The sequence below is a fragment of the Poeciliopsis prolifica genome, unplaced genomic scaffold, assembly GCF_027474105.1.
Source record: "Poeciliopsis prolifica strain line A6 unplaced genomic scaffold, Auburn_PproV2 SCAFFOLD067, whole genome shotgun sequence".
Classification (NCBI taxonomy): domain Eukaryota; kingdom Metazoa; phylum Chordata; class Actinopteri; order Cyprinodontiformes; family Poeciliidae; genus Poeciliopsis; species Poeciliopsis prolifica.
In genome coordinates this window covers 198330-216866 of record NW_026562442.1, presented here as the reverse complement: position 1 = coordinate 216866, position 18537 = coordinate 198330, and the positions used below count along the sequence as shown (strand labels likewise).

The 18537-nt window shown below is 37.1% G+C and overlaps 1 protein-coding gene across 1 annotated transcript; it reads left to right on the top strand.

Annotated features, from left to right (window-relative positions):
• Window positions 1–614: 614 nt before the first annotated feature.
• rps16 (ribosomal protein S16) lies at window positions 615–2759 on the top strand. The gene is made up of 6 exons (XM_055020311.1): window positions 615–693; window positions 784–835; window positions 1510–1611; window positions 2095–2191; window positions 2279–2326; window positions 2574–2759. Exons 2-6 carry the CDS (start codon window positions 788–790, stop codon window positions 2717–2719), a joined length of 441 nt encoding a protein of 146 aa, XP_054876286.1. The 5' UTR covers window positions 615–693; window positions 784–787; the 3' UTR covers window positions 2720–2759.
• Window positions 2760–18537: the final 15778 nt, after the last annotated feature.

Here is an 18537-nt window from a genome sequence, read left to right as displayed (position 1 = left end):
AATTAATAATTAATTTCACCATGTCTACTTTAATTTTAAAAAAGTGCCAAAACAAATGTATATATTTATATAGTATTATAATATATATCCTTATATTTAATTATTTTTCTTAAGCATGGCAAAATTAATAAAATCATCAAAATATAATTTCAGTATTATATTTATTTCAGTATTTATTTCAAATAAATGTGATGCTTAGTGTTATTTATTTCTGTTTCATTCCGCTATGTTTCAAATTTCACTATTTTCTAACTTTTTAAAAACCAATCAATAAACTATATTTACATTTTCATTTAGAGGTCTGTGTTCTTCCATCTATTTATCACATGCTCTATCAAAATGCAATAGAAACCAAACTTTAGTGTCTTACCGTATCTCCCTAGAAAAATGTGCAGTGTTTATTTACATTTTGATTACTTAATAAATAGAAAATGAAGCTTTATTAAAAGATCTCTACGTAAGTTGTAATAACAGAAAACCCTTGGGAAGAAAAAAAGATTCGGTTCTTATGACTGAAGCAGCCGAATAGCACAACCACAGAAACGAGGCGGAATTCCCAAATTACTAAAACGTAAAGTTGAAAGAACAGTCGAAAATCTACTGAAAAGCGCATTAAATTGTCGTGAAGTAGCCCCTGATGCTCGGCGTGTGAAACCCCATCGGCCTCTTCGTACGGCACCCTAGCTGAGAAAGGTGCGTTACTCCTATAGATCGCCCCTTAAATCACAAAATATACTTTAATCTATTATTTTCTGAAGCAGGTTTGTTTTGTTTATGTTTCAGAAACATGCCAGCGAAAGGTCCACTGCAATCTGTCCAGGTGTTTGGACGTAAAGTAAGTATTTTACTGAATTTAACACACATGTGGTGTTGTAGCTATGCTGCCTCGCTAGCGGACTTGAGCTAATAGTATCAAACACTATTCTCGATTTACTAAGTATTCGCTGCTGTAGTGTGATTGACCGGTGGTCATATGTAACTAAAAACTTTTACGATAGTATTTATCAGTTATAAGCTTCATACAGTGCCCAATTTAAGCTAATGATGGACTGTCACAGGTCAACAAGGCTAGCTGTTTTAGCCTAGCTAGCCTTGTTTCAGGTTTTCTTGTAGCTTATAAAAGCAGCGTGCACGAATCCACATACAAATTGAAATGGCAATACTGGCTCTTATGAAGTTAAAAATACATGTTTCATATTGTTAGCCTGAACATGTAAGGCTTGTCTTTGTACAGTGCGAAGATATGTGGCAAAATGTTTGAATGGTCGACAGTTAGTAATGCATTCCGCTTGTAAAGCTTATTAATTAATAATGTGTCAATTTGGTTTCTCCACAAACCAGAAACTTGAGCATTTTTATTAAATGTACCAACATGTTTCAGTGAGAATGATGCACTTCCACTTTTATATATGTCTTTGGCTGCTAGATTATTATAGCTGACCATATTTTTGACCTGTTGACATGGTGATTTGCTGCTAGATATCTGAATTCAGTTGTTTGCTTTAACAGAAAACGGCCACAGCAGTCGCCCACTGCAAAAGGGGAAATGGTCTGATCAAGGTGAATGGCAGACCCCTGGAGATGGTGGAACCTGCCACACTCCAGTACAAGGTGAGCAGAGAATGGGCAGTTCATATTCACAGCTTTACATTTTTGTGACAGTGTGAGGAAGTATTGATTTAAATTTGATTAACTCTTGAAATATCCTTTTTATTTTGCTTAAATTCAAACTGCTTTTGTTCCCAGTAGTAAGAAACTAAAATATTTACTGAAAACCTTTTGTATGATTCAATTAAATGTTTGTATGTTGTCAAATACTTAGTTGGTGCTATTGGAAATTCCTGATCTATTGCAGTTTGTGGTCCTAGTGAAAGTGTTCTTAATTGTTTCTAATTTTATAAAGAATGTGTAATTAGCATTTACTCATATATTTAAGCAGTTAATATATGAGTAAATGCTAATTACACATTCTTGCAGATTTATTTGTTTATATTTATGTAATAGGACACCGAGGCCCTGTTTTTTTTTTTTCTCTAAATACAGTTTGTCTTTGTTCTTTTAAAATCTAATCTTTTTTATTGGTGTCATTTCTAGCTTTTGGAGCCTGTGCTGTTGCTTGGGAAGGAGCGTTTTGCTGGTGTTGACATCAGAGTCCGAGTGAAGGGTGGTGGACACGTTGCGCAGATCTATGGTAAGCAGCACATCTCTGTAGTTCTTGAATGCTGTTCTTGCAAGTTATAAGACAATTTATTTAATTCAGTTTTTTTTTCTTTCACAGCCATCCGTCAAGCCATCTCCAAAGCCTTGGTTGCATACTACCAGAAGTGTATGTATTTTTTTATTACATTGCTGATCAGACAAGTTGCTCTTGTTTTAATTGGAATAGGAACGTTCATTTAAAAAAAACAACAGGAATGTTAATTAAACGTCTGTCCTGTTGAGGAAACGTATTGCTTGGGAAAATATATTTCTGCTGTAAGGATTTCAGCCGATATTTCCGGCTGAACTCCAGTTAAATTATGCGTTTTACAACTTTATATGAAGTTGTTCAAAGTGTTTTTGCTTTTCCGCAGATGTTGACGAGGCCTCCAAGAAGGAGATCAAAGACATCCTGATCCAGTACGACAGGACCCTGCTGGTTGCTGATCCACGTCGCTGCGAGTCCAAGAAATTCGGTGGACCTGGAGCCCGTGCCCGCTACCAGAAGTCCTACCGTTAAGCGCTCTGTACATTTTCTTAATAAATTGGAGGAACACGAATGTTGGGAGTTTTTCTTAAGTCTTTGAAAGATCTTCTCACTTCTTTATAAAAAAGTAGGGCAGTCCAGTTTAGTTATTGTTTGCTAAAGAAACAGATGGAGCATAACTACAGGTATGTTACAGAGTTAATAGAGCCACATAGAAATGAACTCTAATAGAATGAAAAGTTTTTAACTGTAGTTTTAGAGGCAGAGTGGCTCAAATTTGGGGAGCAGGTTGAACACAAACCTTCATGTCTGAAATCTGCTTCAGCAACAAACTAAGATCAGGCCATGTTCTTAAAGTTCACACCAGGTTTTATATTTCAGAAGAAAATTAAACATTAAGTGGGAAAATGTATCTTATTTTTTGCTTGACTGTTTTGTGGTTGGATAAGCTCAACGCTTTTAAGCTAATCCTGAATATTTGGATTCAAAGCCGAGTAGGCCATCGTAAAATAAGATGTAATTGTTAATGAAAATGCTGAATTCAGTTTGTCAATCATATTAGAGTATATAAAATCAGTCTTTTAGGACAGTTCTACGTAAATGATTTACAGATGCTGACACTCAAGTTATGCTTTGCACAGTTTACCATCAAACATTTTCCTTCCACAGAACTTTCCAAGCTCATACTTGGGTACAGCATGTTGTAAATATCAATGTCCTTTTGTGTCTCTGGAGTCCCAAAAAAATGTTGCCCAACTGTCAAGTCAGCAGTTTTTTAAGCCACAGCATAACATTTCTGTATAGGAATCGTTTTTCAAGCCAGTCTGATGTAATAATTATTATTTTTTTAATTTTGTATTTTTTTTTTTTTAGCTGTGAGCCACAGTCATCAAGTAACACCTTTAATTTTCAAAATTAGATTATGGAGGTGCATCTATATATTGAAAGCCAGTTTTGAAAGTATTCATGTTATAAAATATGCATATCTTGCATAAATATATTTTAGAATGCGACAAGTTAATCTGGTTAACTCGGTACACTGAGCAAAACATATTAAGTTTGTTTTTAAGCTTTTATTTGCTCGATTTTTTGATTACATTCATGAAAAGATCTGAATGTCTCTTCAGACTAATATAAAAAACAAGTTTGATCCAGAAATGTGGGCTTAATGAAAGTATGTTTAATGTTTGCTTCAGGGTTATTGAAGTATCAAATCTTACATTCAAATATGACTGAATTTATAGCAACCATTGGTATTTACAATGCATACTTTTAGGATTTTTTTATTTGCAGTACAATAGATATAGATTATATATTTTTGTTAATTATTTGCCAAGCAGAAATGAAATTCTAGTTTTTATATTGTTAGAGTTTTGAAGTCTTACCAGCAGGGGGCGCCACACGGCAGTGTAAGGAGGTGCTATGAGCTTTAAGAGTCTTGCACATCTGGAAACCATTAGAAAACGTGGTCAGCTGGCTGCAAGCATTCTATTTATATATATATATATATATATATATATATATATATATATATATATATATATATGTATATATATATATATATATATATATATGTAAAATTACCTTTTGGTGAGAAAATTGCTAATAAATTATTTGCTTGGTTTATTGGGTGATTTAAAGGATATAGGATCCAAAGCTTTGCTGGTCTTTCCTCTATTTAATTAGACATTTTTAGTTCAAATTGTGGTTAATGTTTCTGTTTTATATTATCTTTCTATCTGTTTTTTTTAATATGTATATATATATATGACCAGAATCTCAGCTTAAGGTACAATAAAAATCATGTAATTGATTTAAATTATTCAGTTTTGAGGAAAAAATGATCTGCTTTTGGTGAGAATTAGTGTGATGTTTCACTTAAAATCTTCTTCCCATAATAGCAGCTGATGTGCGAGCCCACACTTCTTCATCACAAAAACAAATCCCAGTGAGGAGGGTTCGGGCCCAGATGTTGTTCGACTTTTCTGTCGGCCGCCTGCGTCAGCCGTTCCCACTAGGCCTGTTTACGGCCCTCTAATAATCAACCCAGCAGGGAAAGCCCCACTCCCCACTGCTACTGTTGTTTACTGCTGTTTACTTTCTGCCCCTGCTCGCCTTCATCACCCCTGAAGGCCGTAATGTTATGTAGGGGAACATTCTGCACCTGTGAAAATGGCTGCAGGAAACCAGGGCTGGGAGCAGACGGTAAACTGATGCAGTGTCCCGCAAAACTGAAGGAAGGAAAAACTCCTCTGAGTCTTTGTTTTAGCCTATTATTGAGTCATTGAGGTAAAGAAAAGCTTCATTTCCAACAAACGTAATCATATAACTGGAATAATCTAGTGGAAGAGCAGCTCCTTAGCTTATGTGACACGTTGCATGATGGAGTTATAAGACTATCATTCAGTGATTTTTGTCAGGAGAGCAGAAACCATCCCACTCTGACCTTTTACAAGACTTTTACTTGCAGAAAATGTCAATAATACAAGCTGAGCATGAAGCTCATTAAAATATCTTGCTCATCATGAAGATGTATAACTGCATAATTTATGAGCGCTTCACCCTGTGTTTCTAAATGGACCTAATAATGAGGTGAAAACGACTGAGGAAATGTCTTGCTTAAGCTCCCAAAGAGTTTAACTCACAAGGCGTGATGCTAATTGCTTATTTTTGAAAGAAATCAAATTGCAAGTTACAAAAAATAGAGAAAATGAAATAAAATATTCGTGAGGTAGACTAATAAATAATCAACCAAGACTCCATGCTGTTAACAATAAGAAAATAAAAGTAATTTGCATAAATTATTTTCAGACGAGACAGGATTTCAACAACAGCAGAAAGAAAATCCCACATATCTTATTTTCAGAAACGAAGCTTCATTTAATCACAAACTGTTTAAAATGATCTGCAATCAATTTGATATAATTTAGTTCAGTGTTGTTGTTTTAGTTGATCTAATTCTAAGGTAATAAAATTGCTTTCTTGTGTTTTTTTCTAATAAAGTGTCCAAGGCTTCTTAAATACTTGTGTTGCCGTCTTTCTTTGCCAAGTCAAACAAATTGCTGAACAGATTTAAGGCTATTCTTTTTTTAAATATAAAATTACACCATACCACTGGTCTTAAAGCGTCTAGTTTTGCACAAGGCTCGATGATTGTAAATCTCTGCTAATGCCAACCAGTAGTGTGTCAGATAGCATTAATATTTCAGCTTACCAAGCTGCATTTTCTCTGGAATGTTTTAGGTACACACTACTGAAAAATCCTCAAATAGTCAGTTAATGTTGTTAACATTACATAAGGAATGAATTGTTAATTACAATAATTTGCAATACTTTTTGCTAAGATTTAAAATTCTTCAAAATTCTTTTTTACAGTGCGATGTCTCTAATGTTTCTTCATACATTATTAGCATTAATTAATATCAAATGAAAGGAAAGATGTAACATGTTTTTACTCACTAAGCTGTTGTTTTGATTTCAGTTCTGAGTTTTTTCTGCTCTGTTAAACTAAGAAAACGAGACACATTTATGTCAATTTAATCTTCAACATAAACAGATATGATGCAGTCAGATTTATTTTCTGGATTTAGTTCTTTGCAGTAAAACACACAAACATGCACACTTGAGGCTGGCACCTGCCTTTCCTCTGTTAACACCTCAGCCTCTCCAGGCTCCTAATCCCACAAACACAGAAGTGTTGGGTCAGGATGCACTTTGTCATCACCGTTGCCCCCCTTGCACATCTCCTCTAACGCCTTTATGAGCGCACACGTTCATAAAAGCTAACACGAAAAAGCAAAATATTGCACCCATTTCGTTCAGCCTCAGATATCATGCCAACACCTTTTCAGTGTCATTTTTGCACGTTAAAAATACATAAACAGTTGGTGGCAGCCAGGCATACAGGGCCCTCAGCGTCCAGGGACTGCAGAAGGTCGAACCAAACGTGGGATTTGTTTGAGAGGTTGCAGCTCAGCAGGGCGACATGCTTCTGTTTGAGCTAGGAGTGCTAATGAGGGCGTTGGTGCTCATCTGCTGCCTTTGAGAGGAGCCCACCTCTTCAAATGAGTGCGTTCTTTTTGCAGCAGCACTTACAGAAAGCGCTTCCCCGGAAACTGAGCTGGATTAAGCCAGCTTCAGCTGCGCCTTATGTCTCCTTTTTATTTTTCTTTCCACATTTACAAATAAGTAGAAGCAATTAGAAACAACAGAGATCGATAACCATTTTGTTTTTAAGGCAACTATTTCAAAATGATAAATAAAACCCGGCAGCTGTTGTTTGTGTAACTAATACAGCTTGTAACTGATTTATCATCACTAGTTGCTTTCTTGAGTCTGGGCTGGTTGCTCAGCAAATGTTCAACTTGAAGAAATCTCCCTAACTTCAAATAAAGTTGTACAGCATTGTACTTTAATTTCAGTTTTTATATTGAGAGGTTAAATGAAGTGCAGAGTGCGTGGTTGTGAGCTTTAAATTTCTTATTTAAAGCTCCAAGATCCAGAAAGGAAATTGATAGAATGAATGAAATGAAGTTTTTCTGATGTAGTTTCTGCTGTTAGAAATAATAACAATTCTCATTTTCTTGGCTGATCTTTGAGCACAGCTGTCCTACTTGACTCCACTGAAGGCACCATCTTTGTGTATATTTACATTTCATTGTCATCTTTTTGTTTTTTTTATGTTTGAATGAAGGCTTCATAGCCATGTCTCTTTTGTTTATGCCACACTCCCACGCTCCCATTAGTCCCAGCTCTCTTGCCAGTTCCTCTAAAGCCCCTTCGTTACCATCAAGGATTGAGAAAGAACATGGGGCTGATGATGGATTTATCTCATATGTTTCACTCTGAGTCTGTTTTGGTAAGAAAACAGCCAGAAAAGGGCTCCCAGTGACTGACCCGCTCTGTTAGTCACACTTTCTGCAGCCAGCATTGACTCATTCTCAACGTATTTAACCTAGACTTGAACTAAAGCAGAATTAGTCCCAGAAGACTCCCGCTGCTGAACCTTTGTCTCCCATTAAAATATCTGTCTCTCCTCTCACCCTCTTTATATCTTTTGTGTCTCTTTCTTCCTCCATGTTTGTGAGGCAAGGCCGGGCGTGTCATTGCCATACTGGACACTATGAGCTGGGTCATGCAGGGGTTTCCCCCCTGAGAGCTCGACTTTTACGCCTGAGCTAAATCAAGGGTCATAGGCTACCTCACACTCCCATCCAATCTTTAAACCTCAGCTCAGGCTGTGGCACTCTGATGCCCTGTGACAACCTGCAGAAGGCCATTGCTGACAATCCTCAGGGGTCAGCCTGGATCCACTTTACCAAAAACACACAAGACACCTCTTCTGATTTGCTGCACAGATGAGAAGATGAAAAATGATGATATTAAAGACAGCTTTGAGTTACTGAGAATGCTTTTTTCTTTCGGCATATTTGTTTTCATCCCTGTTAACGTAATAATTAAAAGAATTACGACTATCATACATTTTCTTCATGAAAATGATACAAGGAATCCTCAATTAATTCATCGATATAGAGCTTTAATTTGATGTTGTTAGTTCAGATCAGATTGAAACTGGTAATAACTCATCTGTGAAGTAGTAATACATTATTAACAGTTCTATGAAATAGGTTGAAAAGAACCTTTCTGTTAAGATCACTTTCAAAAGTTTTCGTTCAACTTAAAAAAAAAGAAAAATATTGTATATAACAATATCCCGTCAATTAGCGATTTCAATCCTTTTACAAACACGCTTAGAAATAAAATCAATTTTTTCTATTAAACAGCATAAACGGAAACATTTGACCTTTGATTTCTGGTTCTGGAGCTTTAGCACAACGAAAACGTCATTTGAACCTTTCCTCGCCAAAAAGAGCACCCAATCCCATTTATTTTCCCTGAGACCTGCATTAAAAAGTCATCTTTTATCACTTTACATCTCGAAAAGCATTTACAGCATTGGTGGACAGGTGAATTTTATGGTCAATACCCCGATCACAAACTTGGCCCACCTCCCAAAAACCTGCTGCACCCCAGTAAATGATCTGATCCCCAACTCAGCTCCACTAAACGCTGTGGAAAACACGAGTGGGTCTACTCGGACCTGTCAGGAAGTGCTGTGAAGAATGTTCCTGAAAGCGAAGGCTGTGAATTGATTGCCCTCTGGCTGCTGCCAAAAGGTGCTCGGTGTGCCATCCTGTGTGGAGTACATGTGTGCGTCGGCCTGTCATGCCCCCTGTATGTGGAGATAGTGGGGGACATGGCTAATTAAATGGAGTAAAAGCTGTTGAAAGGGGCTGGACACTGCCAGCACAAGAGGACTTGACACCCATGTGTTTCGAGAGGCAGAGAGGGCAAGCATGACAGAAGGAGGAGGCCCATGTTACTGCACCCCGCCTGGCTGCAAGAGCTCAGTCATGGGGCGAAGACCCTTTGGGAGGAGGAACCGGCGCTAAACCATAATGTAGAAGGCTGGTGTTTGCATTAATTGCAATTCCAGACCCTATTTGGGCCAGTCTTCTCTATATTTGCACTATCCAGCACAGAACCTTAAACCCCAACACCCTATCCTGCTGTGACACACACACACATTCCAGGAGGAGGAGATGGGAGCGTGTCAATTGGGAAACAACGGCTGTTAGTTACAGAAAATGCATTACGCCGTGGGCCCCGGCAAAAGAGCGAAGGAGAGGAAGTGGTGAGATTACGCATGGGTCTGTGCGAGAAGAACACGGGGAGATTTCCTCCCCCTTTCTGCCGTAAACTGTCCAGATTTACAAGGACTCCAGGGATGGGGATATCTCATCCTCGTCCCATCAAACTTTGACAGCTCCTGATTTAAAAATAATCCTAAATCAGCGTGTGACGGATGTCAGTGGCATATAAGGAGGTCAGAGGAGAAAAGGCATCCCTATTACTGCCTTAACTACCTTTCCAGTGCTAACACTGGTAATGTGAACTTAAATTTAATACTTAAAATATGAGCAACAAAGCTGTTCAAAGTTTATTTTGGAAGAAAATTAATTTGCAGCCCAAGCTTTACAATCCTTATGTTTTACTCATTTTCATTCTCTTTTTCCTGTCATAAACAAACTTGTACATTTTTGACATATGAAAGACTTAAAATAAATTCATGCCTTCCTGTAATGTATGTTGAGCATTATTTTCAAATAACACAGGTGTTTTGGGACTTTTATTTAGTGACCTATGTTGTCCCACCAACCAACCCGCTTGGTGATGGCAGATGCTGCCTTTTTCCAAAAGGTTTATTCCAGTTTAAAACGAGAGCCTTCCTTTCCACTATCACCATATGCTTGCTCAAGTCGATACAATTAACCAGGCTTAATTAATTGTCAGCTTGTTAATTGTCAGTGTAAAAATAGAGGTTATAAGCTCATAAAATTGAAATTTTACAATATGAGCTTTTGAAAAAAATACAAAATATTCTGCAAGCATAAAAGAAAAGATAGATTATAAAGATCAATGAGAATAACAAATATTTGATTAATAATATCACAATTCCTCCAACACAATTCCAGACCATCAGTAATTATGAAAATATAAGCATTTTCATAATTACTGAGAATTTTTAAATCTTTCAATAGATTGAGCATCTTTCAATTTTTGTGTTTCTCATAGGGAACAACATATTTTAATCTTGACAGCATGACTAAAAGTAACAAAGTTATATTAGCTTGAAAAGGTCGCTCTGCGCTGCTTCCAATAGCACCAAAAAGCTTTCCTCCTTCAGCTGCATCAAGCTGCTTGCTTGTACTCTCCCCTCATCTGGTGAGGATATTTCTCCCTTCATTCCTCACAGCAGTAAATAACAGTAAATAACTGTCTCCATTCTCCCTTGTTCCAGCTACTGCTCCTCTGACGTATGTTTTTTTATTGTGCCGGCATCACTCTAAACCGGATGTTGCTCACCTGCTTCTCCTGTGATCACGGCAGGCCTCTGAAGACCCCTTGAACAGAAACAGGAAGCACTTCATAGCTCGGGTCGCGACCCCTCTCAGTCAGCCCCATGAGTGAAGGCAGGGCCCACCCCGGCGAAACACGGGAAAGTTCCGGTCCCATCAACAAGGTGTGGAAGGATATTCACGGGGGGAGGAGGTGTGCAGGGCTTCCCTCAGTCTATCGGAGCATGCGGGAGTCAGACAGAGAGGCGCACATCTGCGGAGTGGAAGCCATGTAATGGCATTACACACACGGCCCAGAGAGGCACATCTAAATGCAACTGCAGCTGCATCCAGAGCAAAACTGGACTTCTGATTTAAGACAGTTAAACAGTAAGACAGTTGGAACTGAATGCAACATAAATGCCCGTAGTAATATTTCACAACCTTTTTAAAATAGATTTTATCTTCATTTTATCTACCTTCAGCTGTAATTGGGCTAGAGGTGGGATACAATTGCAGGCTATTGGCCCATCGTATGTATTCTAAAGGTAAATACTAGAAAAATGCTCATAATTTCACTTGTAAGTAGAGATTTTGGATTTAATACACTTTGCATTGTTTGATGTTCTGAGTTTTTAAGAAACTGCATTTTCTTAAAGTAAACTAAGAGCAGATTATAAAAAAATAATACTTTAAGTATAGCCTGAGAGGAATTGTATTTATTTGCAAAATGTTTTAAAAACATATGTTTCTGCTGGACAGTATTAACTATAATTACTGTGCTGTTTGTTTAAACTGCTCCATGCACAAAATAACAATTTCTGTTATTTAAATTGTGTTTATTTTTTGTGCTTGTCTATTCTGTTATGAGTAGTGAGTGAATATTCAATTTTATTTGTGATTCAATCAAATATAAGCTTTTTTTTTCAACTTTTTGGGTCAAATATCAGAACACTTTGTGTTATTTTAGTGTAAAGTACCCAGGAACTGAACTGACTCATTGATTTTGAAAAGACCATTAATGTATTCCAATGGAGAGCATGATAAATGCACAAAAGAGAGGAAATCTTAAACAAGAAATGCTAACAGGTAGAAACTTGACTGAACATGCCAAGGGAACTAAGTGTGTAATGCATGATGCAAGTAACCATCCAATGATATGAACCCCTTTTCTTATTTCAGTTCACATACTGAAAGGTGTTCAAGGAACATCATCTTAGCCATTAGTTTAGATTGTCTTTAAGAGTTGCAACTGAGTTCTGTCTGTTTGCATTTTCTTCTTTCATTTCCAACTGTTAAAGCAGTTGTGCCTTATTTTACTTTATGCTTCATTTTCTTTAAAATTTTTCAATTTGTATTCTGAACCACAAAGCCCTCATAACACAAGCTCCAACGTGATGATGCAGCTAATTAAACACGATCTGTATGAGTGGATGTCCTGAGCATATTCCCCAGCATGCCCTTTTGCATTTCTAATGGTACATGACTTGGACATTTTGCCTTCATTTTACGCATATTAAAATGAAGTGAAGCCCAAATATCCTGAGCGCGTCCTCTCATGTTACATGACATGCTTGGACTTTCCTGGATTTGTCTGAGAAAACAACGACACCATTAAATAACTTTTAAGTTCCTGTTATCTTTGTTTTAATTCATGGCTGCAACAGATTTTTCATGGTAATGGAGGAATATTAGGGGTGTAAATTGGAAGAGAAACTGAAATAAAAGCTACACTTTTTTTCCTTCCAATATACGTTTCTCAGAATCCTTCTGACATTATCTCCTTTCTCCTGCCGGCAACTTTTCTGATAATCTTTAGTTAATGGGCTTCTCTCTGTGGAGGAATTATGCAGTCATCTTCCTCTAACTGCAGCCAGGTTTATTATAATGTGCCTGAAAAATGTGTGAAATCAGTACTTGGCAGTAGGGCAGTTTAACTCATAATAGGAGTCAAGTCTCTTTAAAAATGTTGGCTCCAGTTATCATAATGTTTCCAGTGAAGATTGACCTAATAAATAATTTTACATCAACAGTAAAACACACAACTACATGCTGTTCCACACATGCTGTTCAGGTGATAAACCTAAATAAACCACCTCCAAGTTCTTCCATTTCTCTGAAATATAAAATATAAAATGTCTATCTGTGTACACAGAATCTCCAATGGAAATACTCTCCTCTATGTTTGGATACACTTAAAGTCAAATATAGCTTGAGTTGTTATCTAAGGTAGCACAGAAAAAAAAATGCACATTTCACTTTTCAAATTTTTTTTAAGAAAAAGAAAAACTGTATAATTTTCCTTTGACTTCTCAGTTATGGGGAAGTTTGTATTTGTGTATCTCGTGACGTAACAACGAGGCACAAGGATGGTCTTTAGTTGTTACTTGACAAATTGTGAAAATGTTGAAGAGATGTGAAAGCAAACCAACACGTCAAATGAGAATACTGGCACTTTTGGCATGAATGCAACCCCGTATGGGCCCACGTTCCAAATTTTATTTATAGATTAAATGTTTTCTCACTGAAATTGTGTTTTAAATCATTTGTGATTTCTGACTCATTCAGTCCAGATGGTTTATTCTATATGCTGAAGTGGCAGTTTTTGTCTTATAATCCCCCAAAATAAAAATGTCAATGCTCCCTTTTGTTTATTCACAAACAGAACATACTTATTTGAATCTCACACTGTTTTAAAGAATATCGGGTTAAATTAAGATCAATCCAGTTTAACAATCTAAGTAATTTTGACTAGAGATGATCAAATATCATCCAGATGTATTTGATTAGATTTATATAACCCTTTAATGGTGCAGAATAGCATTCACTGTTTTCTAAAACCTATGTATTTTGCATGATGGAATGGTACCCCTAGTAGTGAATTATGTCACCAATGTTGAAAAACGTTTTTCACTGAGATAATGCATATTTTCAGCATTGTTTTAAAGTAGTTTCTTTCTGACTTTTAAGACATCCTCTTGATTTTCACATCTTGATCCACCTATTGCATAATCATATCATGTATCCACTTTAGGAATCATCTTTTTAACAAATGAGCTGGGCTTTCTCCAGCTAAATTTATGCCTTGCCAGTTCTGGTATCTGTGCTTTTGCCAGCTGTTTTCTTTCCTGAAGTAAATCTCTATAAATCAATGGGAGTTAATCTGCTGAGAAGATTGTGTGCTTACCCCGGCTATGGGTGCACTCCTTCTCCATTGGTTACAGAACATCCATCAAGCACTCAATGAAGGCTCCAGGGAGCAGAGACACCCCCAGTCCCCTTCTGTGATCCCCTTCAGCCCACCAACCCCCAACGTCACCTCTCACTTTTTCATATTCTTCTTCTGATAACTGGATTATGAAAGCTGAATTGTTCTTGAGAGATAAAGAGTAATTGCCTCATGATTTGGATCAGTTATGTGTTTGTTGAGTCTCACACTCTCAGGATGCCTCATCTTTATCTTGGTGTCCTTTTGGCCTCATCGCAAAACATTTCCTCCTGCAGCACTGTCTCTTGGGCGGCGGTATCTCACTGCATTGGAAAGTTGATCTGATTACCCCGTCATTCATCATGTAACTTTAACTCTGAGGGGCGCAGTGCAGCGGAGGGAAATCTCTGCAGTGACATAAAGCCAGGGCTGTACGGGTGCAAATCACTTTCATACTCTATTTGCAGAAAGAAGAATGTCTGAGTGCTGCCACAATGGTTTCAAGAGCACACAATCCAAACTTGCACACTGTCTTATTGTTTTATTAAAATGTTGAAAGGATGCTTCTAAGCATTTTTGGAGGTGTTTCACAAACTGAAGTACATCAAAGCACTCTATGTGAACTCCAAGTGACCCGATTAGGTTTATCCAAACTGTCCTACAACTCCAAACAACACCCAAATTATTTGTAGAAGCATTCTGGATGCCTCAGTGTTGGATTGTATCCACTTGTAGCCACTGACATAGTAGAAATACCTGAAGTTGATGACTTGGAACTGGTTTTGATGCATATTTGTGGTCATTGTCCTGTTACATTGTCCTGTAACGTTCAAATTTAAATAGTCTTACAAACTACCTCCTCAAATGAAATAACATTGATCTGGAAGTTCAGAAATCAATAAAACAAGCCAATCACTCAGTTGAAAATGACTGTGACTGTACTGAAGCAAGCTCTGAAATGCACTGTGTTGTTTTTAAAAACCACTGTTGTTGTTTGCTGTGTAATCATTCCATACTTGGATAAAGAACAGCTTAAATAAATCATTTAAATCATTGAAATTAAAAACATTATATCTGTGTGGATGAAGACTGTACTAAATGTAAAAATTGTATGTAAATTGAAATTATGGAAACACATACTGTAGATGCCATGATGGTTCTTGCTCCTCACTTTACTCCCTGCCTTTTGCTGCCCTACACACAACAGACAAATACAAACCCAGAAAAAGATGTACTGCAAAAAAAACAAAAAGTTTTTAGTAATGTGACTTATTAGGATTATTGAAAATGTAAAAATATCTATTTGTTCAATGTTTAGTCAAATGTTTTTAATCAAATACCAATTTAGACTTCATTTGCCACAAGAACTGGGCAAATAAAAAAGGCATCAGAAAGTCGACTTGAGGTGCAACAGAGAGGAAACTTTTTAGTTTTGCAAATGCAAAAACTTGATATTGTTGGGTGAACATTGAAGTATACTTACAGCTGAAATCAAATGCCAATACAGGGTGACAGTTTTTGATGTTTATACAGAGTAAAACCAAATAGATTTTGACTTTCTAAAATTGTTAAATTAAACCTGGGAGTATTTATGTAAATATAAGATTAAATATAGACATAGATTTCATAAAATCCAAAGTAGAATCAGTGAAACTGTAAACCTGTAGGAAATGAGTTATGAAGGGATCAGTGGTTTGGATTTCATGCATGCCAGTAAAACAGCCACAGGCCTGCGAGTGATTCACGTAAGTCAGACAGCTCACACTTTATTACAAATTATAATTGGAATTTGGCAACTATGCTCGGAGCTCATCACTACTTGCTGTTATGCTTTCATTTAGAAACTGGGACTCATGAGGAAAGTGAATTTCCTTTGAGAGCCTAGAGGTGGATGATGGGATTGTGCCAGACTGGAAACAAGCAACAAGCAGCAGCAAATAAATGCCTGAAGGAGAGAGGAAAAAATGCATCTGTTTGGTGTGCAAAGAAAGGGAACTGTATCTGTACTTCTTTGCGTGAAATTGCAGGCAGTCATTGCATCATTACACAATAGATAGTAATACATTTACATTGTTTCAGTGGTTGTGAATGGATTGCTTTTTTGACTAATTAGCATAAGTTTTATTGACTTATTTTCATCCAAGCCAAGGATAGCTATAATCAATAAAAATAAAGTAAATTAAATACATTAATTACGACAAATAATCCGGAAGCAGAACATATTTAAATAACATGAAATATGTCCAGATGGGTTTTTGTGTGTTCTATTGCTCTACTTCTATTTTTTAGGAATGAATACATAACTGTTTCACATAAATATGTCTTATTTATCAATTATGAACTTTACTTCACAATAAAGCAGTTTATGTAAGAAAATAACACAACTTATACCATAAAATCTTTCAATATATAACCGCTAACACAGATGCATTCAAGAAAAAAAAAAACATTTTGCCTTATTACTTCCCAGATCTTGACAGCTCTTCACTGTCATGCACTATCTCTTCTAGGCTGTCAGAAAGTTTAGTACATAACTTTTCTGACAGCAGTGACAAGCAATCGGTCCAAATTCTCACTTCTTTCTCTTTTAGTAGAGAAAATGATATTCATTCTCCAGTGACGACTATTTATTCACGAACCTCTCCCACTAGGTCTTAAAGGTAAAGAGTGAAAATTAGCAATCCTGGCTTGATCAAGTCTTCTCAGAGCATTCCAGTTTAGTCTGTTTTAGAATATTAAAAAATAAGTACACAAGTAAGACATTCATTGTAAAGATTAGTATAGGTTTGTTATATCTCTCAAATGCTTGAATAAAGAATAAGTTCAGATCACACATCTAATTACAGCACAGTAAAATCCAGAGATATCATCTACCTTAACTCAAAAGTCTGCAGTTTGTGGATTCACATATTGGCATATTTTTCTGTGGAATGTAACGCTGAATTATTAATGGAAAATTCACCTATTTGCTCATTTTCTTTCTGAGAATATCTACAAAATTCAAACAAAAATGTAGCTTGGGAATAAATGATTAAGGGGTGCCTGACCTGTGAGAACATCGTGGCTCCTCTATATTGGTTCAATACTTTATATATTGAATTTAATGCTGCAATCCTCTCATCACATTTCCTTCAGCTAAAACTGATTTCCTTGTGAATATCAGTGTCAGAGGGCACTGTATTGTAGATTTTTTTATGTTGCTTCAGTTATTACACTTTGTTTTTTGAACTGATATAACCTCGAAGCAGAGAACATGAAGAAGGTGAACCAGATCTGGCCAACTAGTTTCACTTCTGATAAGAAGCTCTAACCACTTAAAAAAAAAAGAAATGAAAACTCCACCTAAGAAAATCAATGACATTTAAATAAAACTGTGTTTTAAACTTAAGTTAATCATAGCAAAAAATAACAAAACAAAACTTCCCTGAGAAGGAAAAGTTTTCTGTTTGTATCGGTGTGTCAGTCTGAGTGAATTATGCTTCTGGTAGGACTAAGTAAGCATATTTTAATATATCAACTGATTTCATGTTGTTGGGATTTGTACACATCTCCTGGGGAGATCTCTGCTGTGACATCTCCCAACTCTGCTACCAAGTCGAGCCTCTTTTCTTATTCAAATCGCTACCTCTCCCCTGAGCCGGGAGGCTGTTTGTGAAAGCAGGTCTGCGGGGACCACATGGGGAGAAGGAATCAAGAAAAACATGTCCGACAGACACAACCAACAACCGCCGCCGTCGCCTTTCATCTTCCTCAGTCCGGGACAGAAAGAGTAGGTGGAGCAACAAGATCTGCTCCGGAAACATGTTAATTATTACATTCTACACTGTGGATATAGTTTTGGGAGTGCTCTGTTTTGTTAAGAGCTACTGCATGAGTAAGCAGGGCAGTTCTAGACAGCAGAGCAGAGGGAAAATAAGGGGAATCACCAGTTTGAGATGAGACAATTTCTCTCTGTTGTTCATCATCCTTATTTCCTTTCATTTGAGAGCCGTGAAGAAATGACTCAGAACTCAAACACGACCTCTAAAGGAAGTCACTCACAAAGAATGTCTAAATGAGCAAAATGCTCCCTGTCATCGGTGCTGCTCTTATAAAATAACATCTAAAATCCCCCAAAGTGGTGAACATAGAGATTAAGTTGCCATTTTTTTACAGCTGACAGCAGAATCTGGTTTGTGGGAAACTGAAATACTGTCTAAAAGAAGTTTGAAGTTACAGTTTTGTTTGGGTAATCTGACTGGCAAGAGGGTGGTTAAGCCTTAATGAGTGGAGTGCTGCTCTGTGATAGGATTGGGCATGGTGATTAGTTAGGGGAGTCAGAGATGAACCCGGGGCAGCGCAAAGTTTCAGCTCCCTACTGGTGTAAACTGTGGGTGGTGAGGAGATAAAACACAAGGAACGCTCACAGCATTGTTTATGCTGCTTGTTTGTGGTCTGCATCCATGTAGGAGGTGTGTGTGTGTGTGTGTGTGTGTGTGTGTGTGTGTGTGTGTGTGTGTGTGTGTGTGTGTGTGTGTGTGTGTGTGTGTGTGTGTGTGTGTGTGTGTGTGTGTGTGTGTGTGTGTGTGTGTGTGTGTGTATTAGGGGGGTGCAGTCCTTATGTCTCTGCAATGTAGCAGAGGGCTGCTAAAACCTCCCACATTAAGATTGAGATGTTATAACTCAGCTTTTGTTTAGTCAGTTTTTGCCATTCTTCCTGCAGATACTGGGCATCTAAATTGGTGGTTTGTGGGCCAAAATTAACT